Source organism: Pseudophryne corroboree, chromosome 6 (assembly GCF_028390025.1).
Source record: "Pseudophryne corroboree isolate aPseCor3 chromosome 6, aPseCor3.hap2, whole genome shotgun sequence".
Taxonomy (NCBI): domain Eukaryota; kingdom Metazoa; phylum Chordata; class Amphibia; order Anura; family Myobatrachidae; genus Pseudophryne; species Pseudophryne corroboree.
The window spans coordinates 221,088,467-221,110,171 of NC_086449.1; the positions used below are offsets into that span (position 1 = coordinate 221,088,467).

The window sequence follows — 21,705 nt, forward strand, 5'->3', positions numbered from 1 at the left end:
CTCTTGTCCCTGTTACTGGGTGAAGGGAATTAGAGAAACCTGAATACGTCTCTTTCTAGTGTTCATCTCAATCAGCTAATTTTTCAATCTTCTGGTCTCTCTGTTGAAAGATGTGGCAGTCAAAAGCCAAGATATGTTGGCACTTTGTCATTATTTTTTTTTCCCCCTTCTGTGTCAAAACCAAGTAAATAAAGTTCTAAGGGTATGGGTGCCAACAATACCAGTGTCTCCTGCCAGTCATGAGTCACACCGAAAAGTTTTGTGATCAATCCAGGTTTCAGACAACTGTGCCATTGAGTGAACGTCTCATATACTGCCCTTGTATATGGTGGCTAGCTGCTGGGTTTATAAGCACTGCTCTTTGTGTTCAGTTTTTTTTTCTAAGGTATTACTTAACCTAATTTTAGTGAAGACTGTTTATTTCCATGCTGACCTTTTTTTGTGTGTCTGAGATGTAAATACAATGTATAGTGCATTTTCTGGATTCAACAGAGATAAAGGCTTATACATAGAATTAACTATATAGAACAGTACGCAATCCTTTAGTGAATGAGGATAATCATGCAATATTTTATTCAGTGCATTTACAGATTTAAATATCACATACAAGGCGTTCTATGGCCTCAATTGTCATTACATCAAAGAAGGCATTAGTGTAACATACATATGAAGCGGTGAAAAGAGGGGAGAAGTTTCCCATGGCAACCAATCAGCTGCTCTGTATTATTTTATAGTATGCAAATTATTGATTGGCTGCCATGGGCAACTTCTCCACTCTTATCACTGCTTCATACATTTTATCTCATAGTAACATATTAGATGAGGCTGAAAAAGACAAAGGGGGATATTCAATTTGGCCCGGGGTGCCGGGTGATAAGTATCGGCCGGTGGGGGCTATTTAATTGGCCCTGATAAGCCGGCGCGTGCATAATAAGCCTCCGGCAGGCGAAGCAAAATGCCCGATAACAGCCCCGTTTTCAACCGAAAACGGGGCTGTTTCACCCGAAAACACACAGGTTTCACTGAACCTGTGTGTTTTCGGGTGTAAGAGGACTTGTTACCGGCCGAGCAAATTAAATAGCCCGACCGCAGCACCCGAAGAAACATCGGGGGTTTTTACTCCCGATGTCTCTTCGGACCAAATTGAATATCCCCCAAAATGTCCATCCTGTATTATAATTCTTACACTACTCTATATATAACTAGTGTGCTTTATCAATTTATTATAGTTTTGTTCCAAAGAAGATATTCCATCTTCCTGAATACATTTTTCTCTCCCAAGCTGCCTGGCATTCACAGGCATAGGCAACTTGTGTTAATTGAAGTGTTTTAGAACACTGGAATTCTGGGTAATATTATTAACATGGCAGCACATTAAGGGGCTCATTTGTCATCGAGTGATAAATCTCGTTGTGAATGATAAAACTTTTTGCGTATGATAAATGGTGCTCCAGCCAATTGGCTCTCTGCCCGCTGCCTCCTGTTATATGGCCGTCGCTCCCATTATCTGCCCGCTGCCTCCTGTTATTCACTGAACTTTATAAATCCGAACACACGTGACCACACGCAGTCAGTGGAATCCATGTAGGAAGAAACTAAATTTAAGAACAAACCCCGTTGGGGCACTCATAGGAGTGTGTTGGATTTATACCTATGTGAATTTATAGTGCAGGGCAGATAACAGAACATATCCTAGTTATTTTACAATTGTTCATTTTTATAAGTTAAAGCAGTTTTTTTAAGTAGTACTTTTACATCACGGGCACCATTTTTATGTGTTAAGGTTTAAAGCAGGATTCCTAGCAAGACTTCTATAGCGTAATGGGCCCTACACATTTAAAGATTCGTCGCCGAACTGCCCGACGGCAGATACGGCAGTGACGGGGGGAGTGAAGTTTCTTCGCTCCCCCCCGTCACCCGTCACCATTCAAGTGCAGGCAAATATGGACAAGATCGTCCATATTGGCCTGCATGCACAGCCGACGGGGCACCAGCGATGAACGAGCGCGGGGCCGCGCATCTTTCATCGCTGGTGACTCCACACTCAAAGATATGAACAGTATCTCGTTCAATAATGAACGAGATCGTTCATATCTTTGGGGATTGTCGGCCAGTGTGTAGGGCCTATAAGTGTTTGCTGTTACTGTGAGGTGGAGAGAAGCTATATATACTAGTGGAAATAATGTGTTAAAGTATAATCCGGAATCGCAGCTTGTGTCAGTTTAGTAAATAACTGGAGGCTGGCTGTGAGGTCATGATGGGCGTTGTAGTTCAGCAACATTTCTTAGTAACATATGGGCCCCAACTAGTCACTTTCACCAGAGAATGAGTTAAAGCTGTGACAGAATTATCATGGAACTTATTTATTTATTTTTTTGTTAACTTTATTTTCTGACATGTATGTAGTAATTCATTCAAACGCTGCAAGACCCTCACATGTCACGACTGCATTCAGACGTATGCTTTTGATGCCTGCAGCCAATATGTGCTCTTGAATATTGTGGATGTTTGGGAAGGGAGGTGGGAGGAAATGAGACTCTAACAGCCTCACCTGGGAACACAGCTGTCCTCCATCGCCCCGGGGTTGTATTTCACAGTTCAGCCCTAACACAAGTTAATACACTGTACATTAAGCAACGTTTACTTTTTTTCAAAATTTTTATCGCAGCCTGTTCACTTTTTTCATCTCGTATATAATTTAAGAAACCACAGCTCACCCCTTAAACTTTTTACTATTAGAAATCGACAATTAGCTTGGGTTGATCTACTGCAATTAGGCAATGGAACCAGATTGGAACCAGCTATAGGATTATATACATTATTTATTAAGATTTATTTTTAAAGTGCCAGCATATGCCGCTGCGATTTCCAATTATAAGTCAACAGAAAACTTCTGGCAGCAGTTGTTACTGCACTATATATACTCTGTATTTCAAATAATAGAATTTCCTCCAATGATGCCCCAAGTCTGACTCTAAGTAACTAATCCACTTGCCTGAGCAAAATCATGTTTGTTTAAATGCAGCAAATATACAGTAGGTAGAAGGCAAAGCACAGTGACCTTAGGGAGAAATGCATCAATTTGTCCCGTTTCATAGCACTCGGAGACATCATGAATTATCGCTCATTGCAGCAATGCAGAATGTCTTAGCACTGCAATGTATTGAAAAGAGAGTCACCTGAGAGTAATGGGCCCTACACACAGGCCGACTGGCTGCCGAGGTGACTGGCGGACGACCCGGCGGCGGGGAAGGGGTGCCGGGGGGAGTGAAGTTTCTTCACTCCCCTCGTCACCCGGCCCCATAGCCCTGCATGCTAATATAGATGAGATTGTCCATATTGGCATGCATGCATAAACGAGCCGGCACCAACGATGAACGAGCCCGGGGCCGCTCATCGTTGGTGCATCCACACTGAAAGATATGAACGATATCTCATTCATTAATGAACGAGATCGTTCATATCTTTCAGTGTTATCGGCCAGTGTGTAGGGCCTATAACACGCCTCCTGGCACATGATCTCTCCATGCCAGAGAACCATGCATGTGCAAAGATGGTGGGAGACAGCTGCGGCAGGACTGGTAAGTTACGCATAGTACCTCCCTTACTCTTAAATGACAAGCGATGAAAAGCTCTGCTTAGTAAGGGGTCTATTCATGTAGATATGCATTTATGAATTGTTACTTTTATCTATATATATTGTATCTGTTTAATATATAGCCTTGTTAAGTAGCAAATTCATACGTATATACTTACCTTTCCGGCCAGTGGCGTAACGACAAATTTGGGTGCCACGCCTGCCAAAAAAGTTTCTGGTGCCCGCACTCCTATGGTACCTGGTCGTTGTCAGTGGAGGATCCACCCCCGGCCGCTGCAGCGCTTCGCTCCTGCCCCCTTCATACTATTGAAAATGTCCCTCCCAAAATGACCACCACCTCCTCTAGTATCCTTTAATAGCTGTCTCTTCTGAGGCGGCGCCCATTTTAGGACGGACATGTCTCCCATGGTGCTGCTCCTCAGGCCGGCAGCTCCTCTCTGCTGCACTGACAGCAGCGTATTGGCCTGGGACAGTTGTCCCCACAGTACCCCCAGTGCCTTCAAGCCACCGCGGGGACTGTTGGTACGCCACTGTTTCTGGCAAAGCGAGACGGCAAAGCAGTAGTAATCTCTCTCTCATGCGAAACAAAGGGGTTATCACAGCTTCTTATGTTAGCCCATTAGTTTGCCACTGATGACAAGGCACAAGTCATGTTTGTCTTGTGGCCCAGATACTAAGGTAGATTACAAGCTCAATTAGTCAGGGTATGTGTGTGTGAGAGTATATATATATATATATATATATATATATATATATATATATATATATATATATCGGCAGACAAGGTGCCGGCTGTTAGTATACAGACAGCGGAATCCCAGCACAGAGTCCCCTCGCGGGCTCGGAGGCTCCCTTCGCTCGCCACAGGTTCTATTCCCACTTGGTTGGTGCCGTTGGACCCACCAATCGAGTGGGAATACCGGGCGAGTGACGGGCTTCGGTCCATCGGTTTTATATACTGTATATTTACATGTGTGTGTGTGTGTGTGTGTGTGTGTGTGTGTATATGTAAGAAGTGTGTGTACGTATGTATGTATGTATGTATGTATGTGTGTGTGTATATATATATATATAATATATATATAAAAAAAATATAATATATTAGTTTGTTTCCTTGTGATTTTTTCATGACTTGGTAGTGATTCTTTAAATGTCTCCCAGGCTGTGCAATCAGTAATATATTACAGCAATTCAGAGAGCCACATCTCCCCTACCCCTCCTCCTCCTTTTCACAAGTATGTATCTCATAAACATCTGTATCTCATAAACATCAAATAAACTGTGGTTGCTGTGTGGGTGTGGGGGCTGGTGTCAGGATTAGTAAAGCACTTCCAGCTTGTTCTGTGTTTTACTGCCTGGTACGTGATTCTAGCTGATAGCTGCACACTTAACATGCTCCACTTGTACTTTGTTTTAGTCTAATAACTCTTGCCTATATTATAGCCACCACACGTACTGTAGGTTTAATTTTATTACACTTCTATATTATATATTATTATAATGGCAATAAAAATGTCTTAAATTATATTTTACCATACTGCTTGGCATTTACTTGGAAATAATGTAGCAACATTGAAACTGTTTGGATTTATTAAAGTATGCATTATTGTATACACACAAGGAGGGGGAGCATATGCCTACTGCCATTTTGTGGGACTAGCACTGCTTCAGTAACATCACTGAAGCACTGTGACCCTCAGTGATGTAAAGGGTGGATTTATAGACCTCATTCTTGCGAATATAAATTGCCAGTTGATGGTAAGGCATTAGTCCATCTCTGGAGTTGTTGAAGCGACAACGCTCCTAGCAGCTGACCATGTTCTCATGAACATTCATTCAGCTCACAAAATGGCCGCTCCCATTTTGTGTGGGTGGTCGGGTACGCTTTAATTTTTAGAAAGGTGGACTGTTCATAATAAGATAATTCTTGTAAAATGTGGCTACCATTTCTTTGTTACCACTGATGAAGGGACATGCGGTGAGCTAAGTTGCTGAGGATGCACTGGTTTGTACCAGAGCCAGATGTACACACAATAGTGTATATGAGCCAAAGGGTGCATGTGGGCATTATGCAAAGGTGCAACAGTATAAACTCCTGGAAATGTGGTGAGATTTGATCTAGAGATGTGTGGAAAAGATAGGCAGGAGAGTTTTGACTATAAAAATTATTACAATAATACAAAGAAGATATTTCTAACATATTCTTTGTATTTTTCATATACTTTATACAGTCAAAACTCTGGTGCAAACGTTGGTAAAACAGGAAAGGCTCTGCCTCACCTGCTTCACCCCACCGCATGTCACTGTACTGATGGATATATATTTAGAAAAACAAGTGATAAGGTTGCCTCAATAGGGTTGATTCAATTCTCTGAAATTTGAATAGCGCCGGGAATTAGCTCCCGGTGCTATTCAATGCAGCGCCAAGTGACACTCAATTGTCGGGAATTCTTCTCTCACCCCCGGGGGATGCGAGAGGAAATCCGACAAAAGTGCTGCCGCGCGGCCGGCGCAAGGCTGATTCTGTCGGAAATCAGCATCGCGGCGGGGAGTTAAGTCAGAGAATGCCCGTTCTCCTGACAAATCAACCTGTTAAATCCGGGAGAACGGGCATTCGCCGACTTAACTTGAGCTGAGTTGAATAGCGACTGGAGCTAATTCCCGGCGCTATTCAACTGTCGGAGAATTGATTCGACCCCAATGAGTGCTTTTACTAGTAATATTACAATGCAGAAATATATCCTAAAATTGATGATTCTGTCCTCTTTATGATATCTAAATATATTTGTGTAACCAGCTGTAGATTATTGATTTCTGTGAATGGTTTGCTGATGATTATTTATTTACAGTTTCTTATATAGCGCAGCGTTTTACAATTAGAACAACAGTAATCGAACAAAACTGGGTAAAGACAGACATAGAGGTAGGAAGGCCCTGCTCGCAAGCTTACAATCTATGGGGATGGTGACCAGATACAATTAATTAGCTGTAATGTTCCATCAGAATCTCGCGCTTTAATCATATGCTGGATATTAGTGCAGGAAATTTTGTTTTTGTTTGCGCTCTATAAAGATGCGAGCAAATCTAAGCAAACATTTCCTATTGTAATAACTGCATTTGGAGCCTCACAGCTTGAGTCTGACCCAATGTGCCTTTTTTAATTTTATTTTTTTTCCCCCTATGGTTAGTTACATTGTCACGTGATGTAGATGTGCATCTTGCTGATTCCGCTTTCTTTCTCTCTTGCAGTCAGCGCATCATCGTGTAGAATTCTGAAGTGTAATTCTGAATTCTGGTCGACAACATCCAGCTCCCATCATCACACGGGGCTAGAGGACTCTGTGGAGTTTTGCACGGCACTACGGACCTATGCTCATTGCACACGCCGCACTGCCCGATTTTGTAGAGGAGACTTGGCTTACCATTCAGCTGTCCATGGCATTGACGACCTCATGAGTCAGCACAACTGCTCCAAAGATGGTCCCACCTCCCAGCCTCGTGTACGAACCCCACCTCCGTGGGACAGCCAGGAAAGGTCTGACAGCCCTGAGATCTGTCATTACGAAAAGAATTTCCATCGGAACACGGCTACCCCAAACTACACCCATTGTGGTCTATTTGGGGACCCCCACCTTAGGACGTTTATGGACACTTTCCAGACATGCAAAATTCAAGGGGCGTGGCCTCTCATAGACAATAATTACTTGAACGTGCAAGTCACCAACTCTCCGGTACATTTGGGGTCCACTGCAACTGCTACAACCAAGGTAAACGCAAGGTTTCTGTTAGTATCTTGGTCTATTGGCTATGCCAAAAGCATAGGAAAACCCTTCACTTCAAAGTTTCTGCCTCTTAGGCAAAAGCGATACATGTTTCCGTGTGACAGTCCTCACAAAATATAGTTGCAAATCTTTGTGGAAAAAACATCTATTGCAGTTTCAATCTCTGGCAGATAAGGACTCTCTGCTCTAGGGCCTGTGACTGGCTTTATGGGAGGAATTCAGTTGTGGGCAAGGGAGCAAATTGCCATTGCCGCAGCATTTAAACGCCTGCAACGGCAGCACGAGTTGCACCTCTTTCACTTAAAAGTGCTCACTACCGTTTGGGATAGGGAACGCTATTGAGCAAGATCCTGCCGCTGTAAAGTGCGGCTGGTGTCATGGTAACTGGGCCAGGTGAACATGTCGCCGGCAATTGAATTCCCCCCCCCCACAAATTATATCTTACATATGCAAAACAGAAATTGCTCTTGAACAGATTAGTCATTCTATGTATCAACTTTTATTCACATAAATAGTTATGAACAGGAAACATTTCTGAAAACCTGTGCCCTTAAAGGGATTCTGGCGTCTAGGATCTGCAACTTCTCCTTTTTATCTCCAAGATTTAGTAAATCTCTCCCTTTAGTTGTATTGCTGGGCTTCCATCATTTTAAATGTAAAAAGCACAGAAGGGTCATATGGATGCCTTACATATCACTGTGCACAGAGGTGGGAAATAAGAGGGACAGCGTTAGCGGTGTTTCCTCAGGTTAATAGAATGCTGATGCTGCTGTCAGTCCTTCAGTAGACAACTTGTTATTCTCCAGCTGCCATTTTAACATTCTGACCACTGATTTCCAGCCTCAGGCTCAAGAATCAATTAGCATTTTTTTGACAGACCTTCACCTGAAAGCTAAACCTGTATTTTACCAATTAACTGTGCTATAATTTTCACTGAAGTGTCTTTCAGACTGGGTTCCATATAGACATGTGGATTCCCGTTAAATATATTTTCAGCAATGACTTTTATTAAGAAATGAATGACAAGTTAGCTTTTTTGCTAGCCTAATTCTTAATTACCTAGAGGTAGTCATTGATAAAAGTATAAGAAAATGTAATTTCATGTGTGTGTCTTAATAATAATAGTACGCATGGTATTGAATATCTGATGTCTAATAGTGTGATATTATCCATCAAAAATGAGTCCTGTTTTGGTAATCGACATTACAGTGGAATGCTCACAGCGTTCCTTCAATCTGACAGTTTTCTTGGTATAGGACGTCCACTGTTATTGAAGGAGAAATATAGAAATTGAATAGATATATTTATAATGTTCATAATAGTGCACACTGCACGATTTGTCGTTTTGATTTGCCCGGAAATGACAAATCGTGCAAGTGTGTACCGGGCCTTACTCAAATGTCCGATGGTCACTCAGTTGACCCGATGCTGTATCTTCGGATGCAGGAACTGATCCCCTAAGTCTGCATGGTGCGGAACAACAAAGTTTGTAGTGGGCATCTTTTAATTCAAGACTTCTGTAGCTTTTGCGTATTTGTTGTCGCTATAGTGTCCACTTCTGAATCTGCCCTTATGCTCCTTGCTCGTTCTTGATGTAATGTTTGGCCTTTTGAAGATGCAGAATGCCAATATCCAGTTTTGTTTTGTTTTGTTTTTCTGTAAAAGTAGCTTGTACTATAGATGGCTATAGGCGATGTCAAGTGTAGAAATAATTCCTATAGTTGCTGTCGCATGAAAGTTTGCATTAGTATTCATATCAGAGACTCCGTCTCTCCTGTATTGCTTTTGATACTTGTTGAATGAAAATCGATTAAACTCCCTTACGGTTGAAGACTGACTTTTGGCCCCCTCCCTTAATAAATATCTAACAGTAAAAAAAACGTTAACTAAACGAATAACCAACACACGACAACTGGAGTTGGTGTTTAAAAATAGATCAAATTTATTTTTGAGGTCTAATTGAATTATTACTATTGTTAGTATGATGGAGGACAAAAAGAAGACAAAACAACAACTTGCATACAGCAACTCAGTCGTTGGTGTGCAACTCTCCAGCAATCTACCAAGCACGCCTAGCTGGGTGGAGTCTAATTTTCTGGTTGGGACAGTATTGGCCTGACCTCATTTGTGGGGAGAGCGTACCCAACTAATATAAAATACCATATACACACACACACACAAAAAAAAAAAAAGCGTAGAGAGCAAATGGTAGAGCAACACACAATGAAGGAGGAGTAGGGAGGTATCTCCCAGAAGACACTATGAATGATGCAACCTGTCAACCCCTAATAACACTACAAAGCTCAGTCCCTAACACACAATAGGCTCCCTAATCACCAGGGGAAAACAGAGCCACGTAAGTGTCAATCACTTATATCTTAAATGAAGATTACATAACAGTGCCCCAGTTTATATTATGTAACATGATAATGCCCTCCAGTTCATTTTATAGGGTGTGGTATGGTATGGTATGTCAGCGGCCGGCTCCCGGCGACCAGCATACCGGCGCCGGTAGCCCGACACCGGCATACCGTCAGCGTGGCGAGCGCAAATGAGCCCCTTGCGGGCACGGTGGCGCGCTACGCACGCCACGCTATTTGTTTTTCCTCCAGGGGGGTCGTGGACCCCAACGAGGGAGAAAAACTGTCAGTATGCCGGCTGTCGGGATTCCGGCGCCGGTATACTGTGCGCCGGGATCCCGACAGTCGGCAACCTGAAGACCACCCCATTTTATACCATATTACAATGAGCAGGTCCAGGGGCATACCTAGATATATTATAGGCCCCCAGGCAAACGGTTGTGAGGGCACCTATATATCTAACAATGGTGAAAAATGTATTTATAACACATGTAACTTCAGCAGGGAAGGTGGACCACATAGCAGCTGCACCTATGGTGCCTTGCATTACACTATTGGGGTGGTGCAGATTCACCATAATTGCCCCCTCATTGCATGAAGCAAACTAAGAGCCTAAACATCGCTATGAAGCTGGTACGCGCATATGCAAGGTTCTAAACTGCGTTCTCTTCACGCAGTTGAAGACCTGGAGGGGAAGTGGGGTTGGCAGACCAGCCCTGTGCTGGGCGTCCCCCCATATGTCAATGAATTTGATTTGTAGATGTGAGGTTTTTTTTTTACACATCTACGATCAGGTCTGAATTAGGCCCTAAATGCGTTGCATTACCCATATGCAGAGTTGTACACTTTTCTGCAGCCGGACCACCTCTATCCTGATGCTTGGCTTGATACCATCAATCATCATTATCGGTGCATACCTACACCAGCCTTATCCTTGGTGCAAAAGAAATAAAGACTCTGTATAAGCAACAATCCCATGTACACCCCCCCCCCCCCCTTAAGAGTTGGCTGTATGAGAATGCTGCATTAGCACCCAGATACGCCCCCTCAGCTACAAGTGGGGATGCGGCTGTGTCTACATCGCCTGTCCATTTATACGCTTTGCTCCAGCTCATGCATAGTGCAAAACAAGCAAGAGACATTTTGCAAACAGACTTAATGGGGTCGATTCAATTCGGCAACTTATGAATAGCGCCGGGAATTAGCTCCCGCCGCTATTTAAGTCGGCGATGGCCCGTTCTCGCCGACTAAACAGGTTGAATTGTCGGGAGAATGGGCATTCTCCAACTTAACTCCCCGGCGCGAGGCTGATTCCCGACAGAATCAGCCTCGCGCTGGCCGCGAGGCAGCACTTTTGTCTGGTTTCTTCTCTCATCCACCGGGGATGAGAGAAGAATTCCCGACAATTGCGGGTAACTAGCAGCTGAATTGAATAGCGTCGGGAGCTAATTCCCGGCGCTATTCATAAGTTGCCGAATTGAATCGACCCCAATGTACTGTGCACTCAACGCTGTTTTGGCCACTATATGTGCATATTGGCTTTAACAACAGAATAGGGTGCCCTGTGGCGCTTCAAAATAAGGGAGCGGGGATCATCATGGACTAGTATCACGTACTGTATAAGTGACTATAAAAAAACAGCTGATTATGATTGTAATGAGCAAATTGCTACCGAACAATGCTTTATCACTGAAGAATAATTGGAATTGAATTGTTCACAAAAAGAAAAAAAGTTAATTATTTCCTTTTTAATTCTCTCAAGGTGCAGATACTTAGAACCTTGTCTGGCTTCCTCAGGATCTTGTGGAACTAGTTAGACCTTTCTGAGAAGTACATATTTGTCCTGATGGGTGGAAGCGTGTGGTTGCATGTATGAAGCTGCAGAGTGTAATATATCAGCACACTATTTGTATCTGTGCTTAGCCAGCTTTGCTGAGGCCTTTTCATTTCAGCATTTTGAACCATTCTGGGAAACTCTGCGAAAACATGACTTGCTCTTGTCCTTTTCATTTGCGCAGCACCGTAGGGGGGATTTTATCAAACTTGTCTTTCAAACTCTCCTGCACAGCTGGAGGACGAGAACAATAACAGCCGTATTGATTGAATGAATGACACCCTATTGAATGCAAGCAGATACATATATTTTGTTTTTATTGCCACAGGGTTTCATCGCCCCAGCGTGTGAAGCTTTGAAGCTTGGCGCCAAGATTTTAAACAATGTTATTGTATTTTGCCTTATTAAAGTAAAGGTGTGCGCTGTGCAGTAATCTAGCAAACACGAGAGCCTTGTTCTGTGCGATCACATGGGTTAGGGATCTGATCTCTATCTGGAGGTCTCACAAACAGAGCATAGGTGCATTACTGTAAGGCATAGCAACTCCCTAGAGCCATGTAGGAAATTGATAATCGCTGCATATATTTTGGGAGCTGTATCAGTTGATGTCAATAGATGCATCTTGTCATAGGGGGTCATTCCGAGTTGTTCGCTCGTTGCCGATTTTCGCTATGCTGCGATTTGTTGCAAAATGCACATGCGCAAGGCACGCAGGGCGCATGCGCTTAGTTATTTAACTAAAAACGTAGTAGATTTGCTGTGGATCCTGCGGCGCTTTTCATTCGCTCTGCTGATCGGTGAGTGATTTGACCGGAAAGGGGCGTTTCTGGGTGGTAACTGAGCGTTTTCCGGGAGTGTGCTAAAAAACGCAGGCGTGTCAGGGAAAAATGCGGGAGTGTCCGGAGAAACGGGGGAGTGGCTAGCCGAACGCAGGGCGTGTTTGTGACGTCAAACCAGGAACTAAACGGACTGAGCTGATCGCAATCTGTGAGTAGGTCTGGAGCTACTCAGAAACTGCAAGGAATTATTTATTAGCAGTTCTGCTAATCCTTTGTTCGCTATTCTGCTAAACTAAAATACACTCCCAGAGGGCGGCGGCTTAGTGTGTGCAATGCTGCTAAAAGCAGCTAGCGAGCGAAAAACTCGGAATGAGGGCCATAGTATCCTGGTCTGTCCCTGATTGGACTGTAGAAATGGAAAAAGTAGCGGACTCCTAAAAAAAAATTTCAGCGCTGTTCTTAATTCAGCTTGTATCTAAAATTAGCAACTGGTTATGAAAGATAATGGAAACCTCTTGTATCTCTTAAGGCCAGTACTCACTGGCCGATGCGGGAGAGATGTGTGCTGAGCGAACTGCTCAGCACAGCGCGATGTGTGCTGAGCGTGCGGGAGGAGACGGGGGTGGGGGGGCGCTCATTTCACCCAGCGGGTGAAATGAGCGACCCGCTAGATTGGCCGTGCAGGCCAATCTAGCACCAGCAATAGCGATGCGCGGGGCTGCGCATCGCTATCGCTGTAGGAGGTACACACGGAGCGATCAGGCTTAAAATCTAAGCAATCTAGTCAGATTGCTTAGATTTTAAGCAGCGATCGCTCCGTGAGTACCCCCCTTTATATGTTTTCCAAATCCAACAGACCACGTTATCCTTCAATTACCAGGGATTATGAAACTACATTTCCTTATGTTCTTTCTATGACAATATTCCGTGCAGTCCAGCCATATGTCACAGTTACAAAACTGAACGTTTCCTTGTATCTTTTATACAAAAGTATCCAATGCAGTCCAGCATTGAAACAATGTCCCAACACTGAAAGCTTTCTTGTGTCTTTTCTATAAAAACATCTATTGCAGTCCAGCAATTTAAAAACCACACAAAAATTTATTTAAGAAAAAGATATAAAAAAAATCACTTTAAAACAAACGTCAGAAATCTCCTTCTTGCATATTCACTACACAGTTTAGTGAAAACTGGAGGAAAATTGCAGAAATCTGTATACTACATATATGGGAAAAAGTTTTCAATAAAAGAGAATTGGCTTAGGCAATTTAAGTTCAGCAACAGCTGGAGAGTCTTACATCACCTTCCTCTGTAGAGTTAGTTTAACTCTATAGAGACCAGATATGTTTCATGGTTATGAATCCAGTTTCCTAGCTTTCTCTGTATGTCTGGGTTTGCCAGATGAACAAAGAATATTGTCCAGCAACATCCTATTTTTTTTTCTTTCTTTTGTTCTGTCTTTAGCCAGAGCTAGACGACTTCTAAACAGCAAATGGTTCTGCAGATACCAGTAAGCCATATCTACTAAGAAAACAAATGTATCATCTAGCCAATCACAAACTGTTTACAAATGTCAGAGCAGTGGCCTCCTTTTTCTGAAAAAGATCAGGCTTTTTTTAAAGTGTGTGCAAAGGACAGTAATTTTTGCTCCCTGATAGCAGCACATAGCGATCAAAATAAACGATATGTGATGATTCCTCATTTGAAAAAGATTTCCTAGGTCCTCAAACAGTAGCCCCTGGCACTGCTGTCCTAGGGGAAGATGAGTCCTCTACTCAGAAGGGTTACCTGGTGTTGCCAGCTTCTGTAGCAGCCACAATCCCTGCTGTGATAGGTCCTGGGTTACCCATTGCTGCAGAGACCCGTATCTGTGTCTCTTGACTGCTAGTACAATTACAGATTTGTAGTCTGGATCTAGTAGAAGGTGCTGTACTGCTGTGGTTCTCAACTCCAATATGCCCAAAAGGTCAAGTTTTCAGGATTTCTGTCTATGGAAACACGTGGAATAACTACTGACTCAGCACAATAGATTTGCACATCTATTTGATAGATTGATTAAGGAAATCCCTAAAACATGACCTGTTTGGAGGGTACTTGAGGATTGGAGTTGCAAACCATTTCTCTGGAAGATTTAAATCCTTCATGCTGGCAAAAAATTACACCCATCAGGTCTGTACAGCCCTTTAACTCCTTTTTATTTTAAATAAAGATGGTTTTAATATTTTTAGCTAAATGAAAGGTTTGTGCATACTTTGTAAAACCATCATACCTAATGTTGGCTTGGTCGTGGAGGAGGCTAGAGACTCTACTGTCCTGTAGGTGTTCCCTTAGGTTTACTTTATTGGTAGATTTGCTTTTTGTTCATGCCTCTTTCTGTGTTATGAACATGCACAGTCTGTATGACTTCATATTGATTGTGTTCTACTCTTTCTTCAGATAACCATAATCTTCAAGAACTTCCAGGAGTGTGTTGATCAGAAGGTTTACCAGGCCGAGATGGATGAGTTACCTGCAGCCTTTACAGATGGTTCAAAGAATGGTGGGGACAAGAGTGGAGCCAACAGCTTGAAAATCATTGAGAAAGTGGCCGGGCAGCACATAGAGATTCAAGCCAAGTACATTGGGACCACCATAGTGGTCCGGCAAGTAGGTCGCTACCTGACCTTTGCAGTGCGGATGCCTGAGGAGGTGGTGAATGCCGTAGAGGACAAAGAAAACCAAGGTCTTTATCTGTGCCTCCAGGGTTGTCCTCAGAATCAGCAAATTGACTTTCGAACCTTCCACTCCCAAACCCCAGAAACTGGACCTCGGAGGCATGGGGCTGTTTCCAGTGGTGCATCATTCACCCCTCCAATGGCAGAAGCCAAATGCAAGGAGAAGCTGCCAGTTAAGGACCTTTACTTTCAGTCCTGTGTGTTCGACCTGGTTACTACAGGAGATGTGAATTTCACTTTAGCTGCTTATTATGCTTTTGAGGATATGAAGTTATTGCACTCCAACAAGGACAAAATACATCTGTATGAAAGGACCACGGGGCCTGGAAATGCAGCTCCTCAAATAAGCCAGGAGATTGCCAAACTCCTTGTGGCGATAGTCTTTTGTGTTTCAGTGTTGCTGTAATGTTATGTTTACTGTGTAAATCTTTTTGAGATTAGTAAGCAATCCCAGAGTTTCGGGCTCAGTTAACCAAGATCCATTTGTATCTGTGAAAGCACAAAGCGTAACATCTGTATAATCACATTCATCATTTATTTGATGTATTTAACAGCTTTCTAAACGTACACTTTTAGATAGCTTTCAAACTCCAGGAAGAGGGCAACACTTGCTTGACTCCTGAGGGTTTGTTCTAGTGATACCATATCTGCCCTTCATCCAATGTGTAAACACAATGTTAAGATCTTCTTTGGAATAGTATCTTGAAACAAGCTGAAAGTTCTCGCATTGGTGTATTGCAGGTGTGTGTAATCCTTCAGGTTATGACCTCAAGTTGAGCTGAACCTTTTAACCTTGCTTGTGCATGTCTTTTGCACAAAATAATTGTGGCTCATACACAGGTGTTTGGCTGTCAAGACTGCTAGCAGAGTTTATGTGCACCATACCTCATCTATTGTCCACACTTTGAAGTTACATAGAAGAAGAGCATCCCCTGTGGCTTACTTGTGGTACTGCAAGTATCATATCGGCTGTGAAATTTTATCATCTTGTGAATGTGGCTTTTGTGATTTCATAGTTGTGACTGCATGAACAATTTAGTGGTGCTCACTCCCATACGGATTCTGTATCAACAATGAGAATTTTTAATGACAAGTGTTTATGTAGAATGTAGCAATAAGCTATCTTCATACCCACTGCACACTTGCTATACAGTTATGGACAAAACACTGCTTCCCATTGAAAGAAATGTATGCAAATAATATTTCTTCTCAATAAGCGTTATAGAGTCCTGATATGTTTAACACTGGCCTCAGAGTAACAAATTCTTCATTTTTTGTTTAAAGCAACCCAAAAACTCTTAAAATGAAATAACTGAGATGTTATGCAATCTGTAAAATCCTCAAGGGTCTAACACAAAAAAAATAATAATTCTCCTTAAACTGCAGGCCTGGGTTAACTTTACATTTGACTATATATAACCCTAATGGGAGCACTTTTATGGACCTGATGGTCAAGGTACATGCTGTTATCCCTTAGCTACAGGTGTATCTAGATAAGGAATTGTAGGAACTAAACAGCAGACCTGGAATTAAGAGCGCTTATATTACAACTATGTTGTATCTGTGAGGCAGCCTCTGTCTAGTGACAAGTGAAGCAGCATCCTAGAACTCATTATGTTATAAATTCCAGACTGGTGTGTAGAATAGCCTGGTCTTTAGACTGGTGTTCATAGTACAGGCCGTTTACTGGTATGACACCGATTACTGGAGCAGATGTATAGTGTAAATATATACTTATAGGAGTCCGATGTAAAGCAAAACAAATGCAACTTGTGTTGGATGTAATTTATGTTGTCTGTAATATATGGAGCTTTTGTGGTTCTTTTTATAAATTGTGTCACTGTACATAGGAAGAGATGTAATGTGTTCCAGTGTATAAAAAAAAAAAAATAGATGTGGTAACTACTTTTCACCCTACTAAGCTTAATCCCGACTTTCACTAATGTGCTGCACAAGCTTAAAGCACTCATCAACAGATGCAGAAAATGATATGACAGCAGTTACACAATATATGATGAGCATTCTTTTTGACTGGCATGGTAACGCACCCCTTAAAGTGTACCTGCTGCCAGGAAAAGAAGCACAGCCTCTCCATTCTTTAAAAAACTGTTGACCCCACTGAGGGCTTAATTCATGTTTGTATGCACATGCCTGCGCAGCTGCAATTTTTCAGGCTATGGACTTGCTGATCATCTTAAGTGAAGCTGCTGCCCAGAAAAGACTGTAGACGTCCACTGGAGCCATCGTAAAGTCATAGAGATATAGGGCGGTATTCAGTTTATATTTCACCCCCAATCTCCTTTCTAAATTGATCCCCGTTATAATCAGGTTTAGCTGCGTAAAGGGTTGGGCGCCCTAGCTATCCTGGGGGTAGCGAGCTGAAATGATTATACTACGCCCGTCGGCAAAAACAGTATGGGTGTGGAAGGGGATGAAAATAATTGAATACCGTCCACAGAATTTAATGGCAGATACGAACCACTTGGCCCATCTAGTCTGTCCAAAACACATGTACATGCATAACACACTAGGGTTATTTGTGGGAGCCAATTAACCTACCAATATATTTTTGGATTGTGGTAGGAAACGAAATACCAGGAGAAATCATACAAACTCCACACAGACTTGTCCATGGTGAGAATCAAACTCATGACCACACTGCTATGAGGCAGTAATGCTAACCATTACACCGTCTGCACTACCCTCAGCGACTGCATACACATGCTCAGCATCAATTCAATAACAAGGAAACATCGACTCCTCGAGTGAGTCTATGGTCTTGTATACTGACCACCGCAGTAACGACGCTGGCACCATGTTTCTCTACATGATTGCAGCTTAATGCAGGAACACATCCCAAAAATGGCTATGGCCTGCTTGCATTTTGGCTGCCATTCTCCCGTTATCTCCCTCAAATGGTCCCTTCCTGTCAATCACTCTGTGTTTAAAATCTCCCAGTGAGCGGCATTGCAAAGGTACCTTGGCGTGTGTGCAGTGCGATTTGCGGCACATGCGACATGTACAGTCTGCCAATAACATCAGCACTGCGTACAAACATGTATTGGGCCTGGAGTTGGATGACATACTTCAGTGGTATTGGTTAGTGAATTGATAGCCTGCGTTCATACCACACAATTGCTGTCGCAATGTTTTCTGTGTATGTATTTTCATTTATTGTTCCAAAACATTCTCAGAAGATGCACATTCATGCTAGTATAATGAGATTGCATTAATGGCAGCTCCTCTCTATTTGAATCCTATATCTTTCTTTATTGAATCAGACATCGCTCGAAGTCCAGCGATTCATGTTAGGAGAACAACTCAATTCAAGTATCCGCTGTGAAAAATAATGCAGCTGGCCTTTATTGTGCAGGCTTCATTAGTACGCCCAAAAAGCAGCTGGACAAGAATTGTCGTATCTGGTAGCCATCAGCCCGCTGGAGAGTGGCCTACTAGCTTCTGTGGGATTGGTTCGGAGAGCTCTGGGTTAATACACGGTCTCATTGGTTACCCCATATTTTGCTGGCTTTTGAGCATTAATTAGCACATGCATGGAGATCCTTTGACAGTCCAGCTGCTCTTGAACTACATTTACCATAATGCTTTGCCAGCTCATTGACACGGAAAGGCTGAGTTACTGCATCATGCTCATTGAGTTGGTGGATGTGACTAGCTGTTGCCTGCCACAAGTGCAGTCACATTTCATGCTACAGTAAGTGCTAGTAGTTTGTGCAGCTGTAATCCTCTAACCAACAGCAAGCATGTTGCTGTGTGTATGTCTCGTGTGTAGTATATTGCATACTGTATGGAGTAACTGTAATGCCCAACCTGTTTAGCAGTTTACACCACTGTCATTTTGTGGCGTGAGAAAAGACTGTTGCCAGTTTAAATCAATATTTAGAAATATAACATAGCGAAGCACTTTATTTTGGTTGTGTTTTTAACAAGACTTCTTGTTAAATTATACCAAGATAGACCCAAGTGATGAAGAAGTACCGCAAAAGGGAAAACAATAACTGTGTGTTCTTAAATATGCTCATAAACATTGACTCATGTAGATAATGTAAATTATTTATTGAAAAAATGCAAGTAAAGGTTTTTAACATTGTCTGACTTGTTTCTCTCATTTTTGAAAATCAAAATGACCTTTTTAGAATAATTTTCAACCCCTTATGGATATGTCACACGTCTTTAAAGACCCACAAGACCAAAATAGAAGTTGCTTATATAAAATGGCTATTGATTAACGTCACAGATGGGTAATATATACTCCACACCACAATACACTATGACAGCGGTTCCCCAAAGTGGGTACCACGGGTAGATGATCTGACGGCAAGTTATCTAGATGGGCCATGGACTGCCTCTTCTAAGCATAAGCAGCCCGCCGCCATTTACACAACAGGGCTGGCTTCATGCTGTGCTGCTGACTGCCACTGCCTAACAATCTCATTGATTGTCTGATCCGTGCGGCTCTGCCCCCTCTTCTACTTCCCTTCTTTCTCCTCCTTGCAGATTGTGACTTCTGGACTCCTGAATTAACTAAGTCCGTCTCCTCTGTTTGTGTTTAGTGACAAGCAGTGACACTGAATTGAAGACCTGAGGTAGTGTGATCATTAATATCAATTAAAATTGAATATATCTAACATTTATTTTACCCTTTTTTTTAATAATCACATTTTTGATTGTCAGATATACTGCATATATAGCACTGGGTGGAAGGGAGTATTGCGGATCATGGTAAAGTTATTACATGGTTATGGATATTTCTCTGACGTCCTAGTGGATGCTGGGGACTCCGTAAGGACCATGGGGAATAGCGGGCTCCGCAGGAGACTGGGCACTCTAAAGAAAGATTTAGTACTATCTGGTGTGCACTGGCTCCTCCCTCTATGCCCCTCCTCCAGACCTCAGTTAGAATCTGTGCCCGGACAGAGCTGGGTGCTTTTAGTGAGCTCTCCTGAGCTTACTAATAAGAAAGTATTTTAGTTAGGTTTTTTATTTTCAGAGAGCTTCTGCTGGCAACAGACTCTCTGCTACGAGGGACTGAGGGGAGAGAAGCAAACCTACTAACTGCGGCTAGGTTGCGCTTCTTAGGCTACTGGACACCATTAGCTCCAGAGGGATCGAACACAGAACCTGACCTTGTCGTCCGTTCCCGGAGCCGCGCCGCTGTCCCCCTCGCAGAGCCAGAAGACAGAAGCCGGCAGAAGCAAGACATCGAAATCGGCGGCAGAAGACTCCTGTCTTCACATGAGGTAGCGCACAGCACTGCAGCTGTGCGCCATTGCGCCCACACTAACCCACACACTCCGGTCACTGTAGGGTGCAGGGCGCAGGGGGGGGCGCCCTGGGCAGCAATTGTTACCTCCTGGCGAATGCTGCATATAAACAGTGGCACACTGTTATATGTATGAGCCCCCGCCATTTATTTTACAAGAAATCGCGGGACAGAAGCCCGCCGCTGAGGGGCGGGGCCTTTTTCCTCAGCACTCACCAGCGCCATTTTCCTTCCACAGCTCCGCTGAGAGGAAGCTCCCCAGGCTCTCCCCTGCAGTAGAAGGGTAAAAAAGAGAGGGGGGGGCACATAAATTTAGGCGCATAAATCATAATACAGCAGCTACTGGGTAAACACTAAGTTACTGTGTAGTCCCTGGGTTATATAGCGCTGGGGTGTGTGCTGGCATACTCTGTCTCGGTCTCTCCAAAAGGCCTTGTGGGGGTCCTGTCCTCATTTAGAGCTTCCCCTGTGTGTGTGGTGTGTCGGTACGCGTGTGTCGACATGTTTGACGAGGAGGGCTATGTGGAGGCAGAGCAAGTGCAGTTGACTGACGTGTCGCCGCCGACGGTGCCGACACCTGATTGGATGGATATGTGGAAGGTGTTAAATGATAATGTAAACTCCTTACATAAAAGGTTGGATAAAGCTGATGCCTCGGGCCAGTCAGGGTCTCAACCCATGCCTGATCCTACAGCACAGAGGCCCTCAGGGTCTCAAAAGCGCCCACTATCCAAAATGGTTGACACAGATGTCGACACGGATTCTGACTCCAGTGTCGACGACGATGATGCAAAATTGCAACCAAAAATGACAAAAGCTATACGTTACATGATTATAGCGATGAAGGATATTTTACACATATCAGAGGTAAACCCTGTCCCTGACCAGAGGGTTTTTATGTATGGGGAGAAAAAGCAAGAGGTGACTTTTCCCCCTTCACATAAGTTAAATGAGTTATGTGAAAGAGCGTGGGATTCCCCAGATAAGAAAGTCCTGATTTCCAAAATGTTACTTATGGCGTACCCTTTCCCGCCAGAGGACAGGGTGCGCTGGGAATCCTCCCCTAGGGTAGATAAAGCTCTGACACGCTTATCTAAGAAGGTGGCCCTGTCGTCGCAGGATACGGCCACCCTAAAGGATCCTGCAGATAGAAAGCAGGAAAGTATCCTGAAATCTGTTTATACACATTCAGGGACTCTACTGAGGCCGGCAATTGCGTCGGCGTGGATGTGTAGTGCTGTAGCAGCGTGGACAGATAATCTGTCTGAAGAAATGGATACCTTAGACAGGGATACCATTATGCTGACCCTGGGGCATATAAAAGACACTGTCCTATATATGAGGGATGCCCAGAGGG

General features: G+C 43.3%; 1 protein-coding gene across 2 annotated transcripts in view; it reads left to right on the forward strand.

The window, feature by feature from the left end:
• RGMA (repulsive guidance molecule BMP co-receptor a) overlaps positions 1-19,175 on the forward strand; it is a 67,199-nt gene extending 48,024 nt beyond the window's left edge. For both annotated transcript variants that reach the window (XM_063925726.1, XM_063925727.1), the window contains exons 3-4: positions 6,848-7,365; positions 14,790-19,175. In XM_063925726.1, the coding sequence (XP_063781796.1) occupies positions 6,848-7,365; positions 14,790-15,473 (1,202 nt within the window). In that variant the 3' untranslated portion in view covers positions 15,474-19,175. The remainder of the gene's footprint in view (positions 1-6,847; positions 7,366-14,789) is intronic.
• The last annotated feature ends 2,530 nt before the right edge of the window (positions 19,176-21,705 follow it).